At 35.4% G+C, this 3118-nt stretch overlaps 1 protein-coding gene across 1 annotated transcript; it reads left to right on the forward strand.

The window, feature by feature from the left end:
- Positions 1 to 711: 711 nt before the first annotated feature.
- On the forward strand, positions 712 to 2868 carry LOC131079853 (probable disease resistance protein At4g33300). Its single transcript, XM_058017894.2, has 3 exons — positions 712 to 1288; positions 1379 to 1590; positions 1858 to 2868. The coding sequence occupies exons 1-3, from the start codon at positions 903 to 905 to the stop codon at positions 2667 to 2669; spliced, it is 1410 nt and encodes a 469-aa protein (XP_057873877.1). The 5' UTR covers positions 712 to 902; the 3' UTR covers positions 2670 to 2868.
- Positions 2869 to 3118: the final 250 nt, after the last annotated feature.

A 3118-nucleotide genomic window follows, 5' to 3' on the forward strand; every position in this document is an offset into this window, starting at 1 on the left:
AATTACACCATTGTGATATCTTATATTATAAACATCAATTTGAAAAATCTATATTAAAATTGTTATAGCCATACTTATGATTATATCCTATTATATTTTATATTATAAGTAACTAAAAGACAATCTAATTTTATATATAAAAAACAAAATCTAAAATAAATGTTTCATGAATTTATAATGCTCCTTTAAATATAATAGATATTACCATTCTATAATTGAACCCCACAATTATATATATTTGAAGATGGTATACCTTAAATATTTTATTTAAAAAATAAAATAAAAGAGAGTCCAATAAAAGTAAACTTATTAACGATAACATAGAAGATCCGACGCGGTCATAAAACGCTCCTCTTATGTTTTTATAAGAGGGAAAAATATTTTTCCATGTGTTAGATAAAACAAAACGAGTGAAAAGTCAGCTTCCTATGTGCGTGAATGGAAGCAAACCCGAACTTTCTTATTAATTTGTTCAACCAGTTGACCACATGTTCTTCTGAAATCACATTTAAGACAAAAGGAATGCGACGAGGCAATACGAAACCATTTCGAGGAAACATCTTTTGCACATTCATGCGAAAGGGAGTATGAAAGAAAGGAAATAAAAAATCCTTTACGCACATTCCTGCGAGGAACGAGGAAAAATCTCTTACAGATTCCTGCGAAATAGAGTATGAAAGGGAATAAATTAAATCTATCCAGACTCATTCGCGCAGACGCTGAGAATGCAGATTTCGCTGCAACTTCAATAAAACCGAGTTGTTTAATATTTGCATGTGCTTATTTCTCATATAAAGAAGACACATATTTGCAAAGAGAAGAAATCACAGATAAGAAACATTGTAAGGACGAGGAGCTAAGGATTACGCAAGACTAAGTTTCGAATTGGAAAGAAATTGACAATGGTTTCGATGATTGCAAACTGTATGCATGGGGAATCGCACAAGGCTTGGATGAGGGCAACGGACAAGATTTGTAAAGGAAAATATAGATCACAACATCACAGAAAAGGGCTATATAGATTGCCCCAGATCAGTCGTGACTCCTTACCAGATGTTCTTTGTCAGTATCTGCAATATGCCCTCCACTTTGCCAGTATCCACTCCTTAGATGATGTACTCAAGGAATGTTTCTTAGACTTGGGAGTATTTCCCCGGGACAGGAAAATATGTGCTGATGCAATTTTGGACATATGGGTTTATGTTCGGAAGCTACAAAGGCATGATGCTATTACCATCTTATCACAACTTGAGAGCAGAAATCTGTTAAATTTAACAAGCAATTCAAGGTAATTGCCTTTGCTTCTATACAATTTTACATATTGAATTTCTTTTATTCGTATTTTTCAACACGAAGCTGACATGCTTGCACTTAACAGAGGAAGTACAACAATGCCATATGGAAATACTTCAGAGTTATACTTTTCCCACCGTGATGGAATGCGAAATTTGGCCATGTATTTGGGACACCATGACAATATACTCCACTGCAAGAGGTTGTTCATAGAAAGGAAGAACTTTGGTTCGTTAGAGAAATGGGAGTTGCTCAGAGATAGAGCATCTCATACTCAAATTCTCTCCATTCTCACCGGTGAGTTATTCAGAAACTCTTACACATCCATTTTGGTCCAGAAAAATATTTCTTTGTCATGCTAATAATTATATTCCATGTTCATTGTTGATCTCCAATTATAGAAAATTATTTGAATTTCAAAAACGATTTTCTGAATAGAATAAGGTTTACATCACATTTCTAAGTAATTTGGCTGGCATGTGAATGAATTTCACATATATAACCAGTAGTCATTATTAATACACAAATTTTTAATTGTATTTGCTTTGTAATTAATACATGCAGGCCCTATGGAGGTAAATGACTGGTATGATATGAATTTCCCCGAAACAGAGGCTCTGTTATTATTCTTTACTTCGACAGAATACTTTCTTCCTCAATTTCTGAAATCCATGAAAAAGCTAAAGTTTCTGATGATATGCAATTGCGGTACAAACAAGGCAATAGTGAAAGGTCTAGATGTCTTATCATCACTTACTCAACTCAAGAGTGTCCGCTTGGAGAGGTTGATTTTACCCTTTGTTGAAAAACGGGGCATTGAAGCACTGCAGAACATAAAGAAGCTATCTTTGAGCTTGTGTGAAGGATTTGGAAATATATCCACATTCACCAAGCTACAAGATTTTAACCTGGACCACAGCAATGATTTGGAGTTACCTCTTGGTATCTGCAATATGCCTTCCACTCTGTCATGCTCCATTACCAACTTCCATCAGCTTCAAAATTTACCATATGATTTTGGAAATATGAGCAATCTGAGAATTTTGAGGTTATCGGCATTACCAAGCCTGGAACAGATTCCTGTGTCAATTGGGAAACTTGTAAAGTTGGAATATTTAGATATTTCACAATGCGGGGGCTTGAAAGAACTTCCAAAGGAAATCGGACAACTCAAGAAATTGAGGGAGCTTGATATGAGAGAGTGTTCCAGTTTGACGACGTTACCTTCAACTGTTTGTGAGCTAAGTTCCCTGAAGCTTGTTACCTGTGATGAAACGATTGGAAAGCAGTGGTTGCAGGCCAAGAACATTTCTATTCCTGAGCTTAGAGTTGAAATTGTGGAAGCATGCTTTAGTTTGGATTGGCTTGATGATTGACTTCTTTTAATATCTCTTATCTTGAAGAACAAGATCCAAAGATCATCCTTTGTAAATTTGTCATTATTATTTTTCATGCTCATTATCACAAATCAATATGAAGTCCTCTAGATTTTCAATCTATGATCAAGTTTTATTGCAGTTCAGTGCAGTATAACGAACGTATTATCTATCCCAAGAAAATTCTGCCTTTTATAAAGCTAGGATGTCGCTGCATGTAAAGGATGCATCTATTCTGGCTCTAAAAAGGCAGTACGGAGGGACTAACACGCGTGTTAGACTAACACGCGTGTTAGTCGCGCATTTTACACCATCAATTTTACATTTAATGGTCGCAATTGACTAACCTATCACTAACACGCTGTACGAAAGATCTGTTTTGAAGCCAGAATAGCCGCGGCCGCATGTAAATGGGTCTACACAGCAATTAAATTTGTCTGCGTTATCTT

Source organism: Cryptomeria japonica, chromosome 4, assembly GCF_030272615.1.
Source record: "Cryptomeria japonica chromosome 4, Sugi_1.0, whole genome shotgun sequence".
Lineage (NCBI taxonomy): Eukaryota > Viridiplantae > Streptophyta > Pinopsida > Cupressales > Cupressaceae > Cryptomeria > Cryptomeria japonica.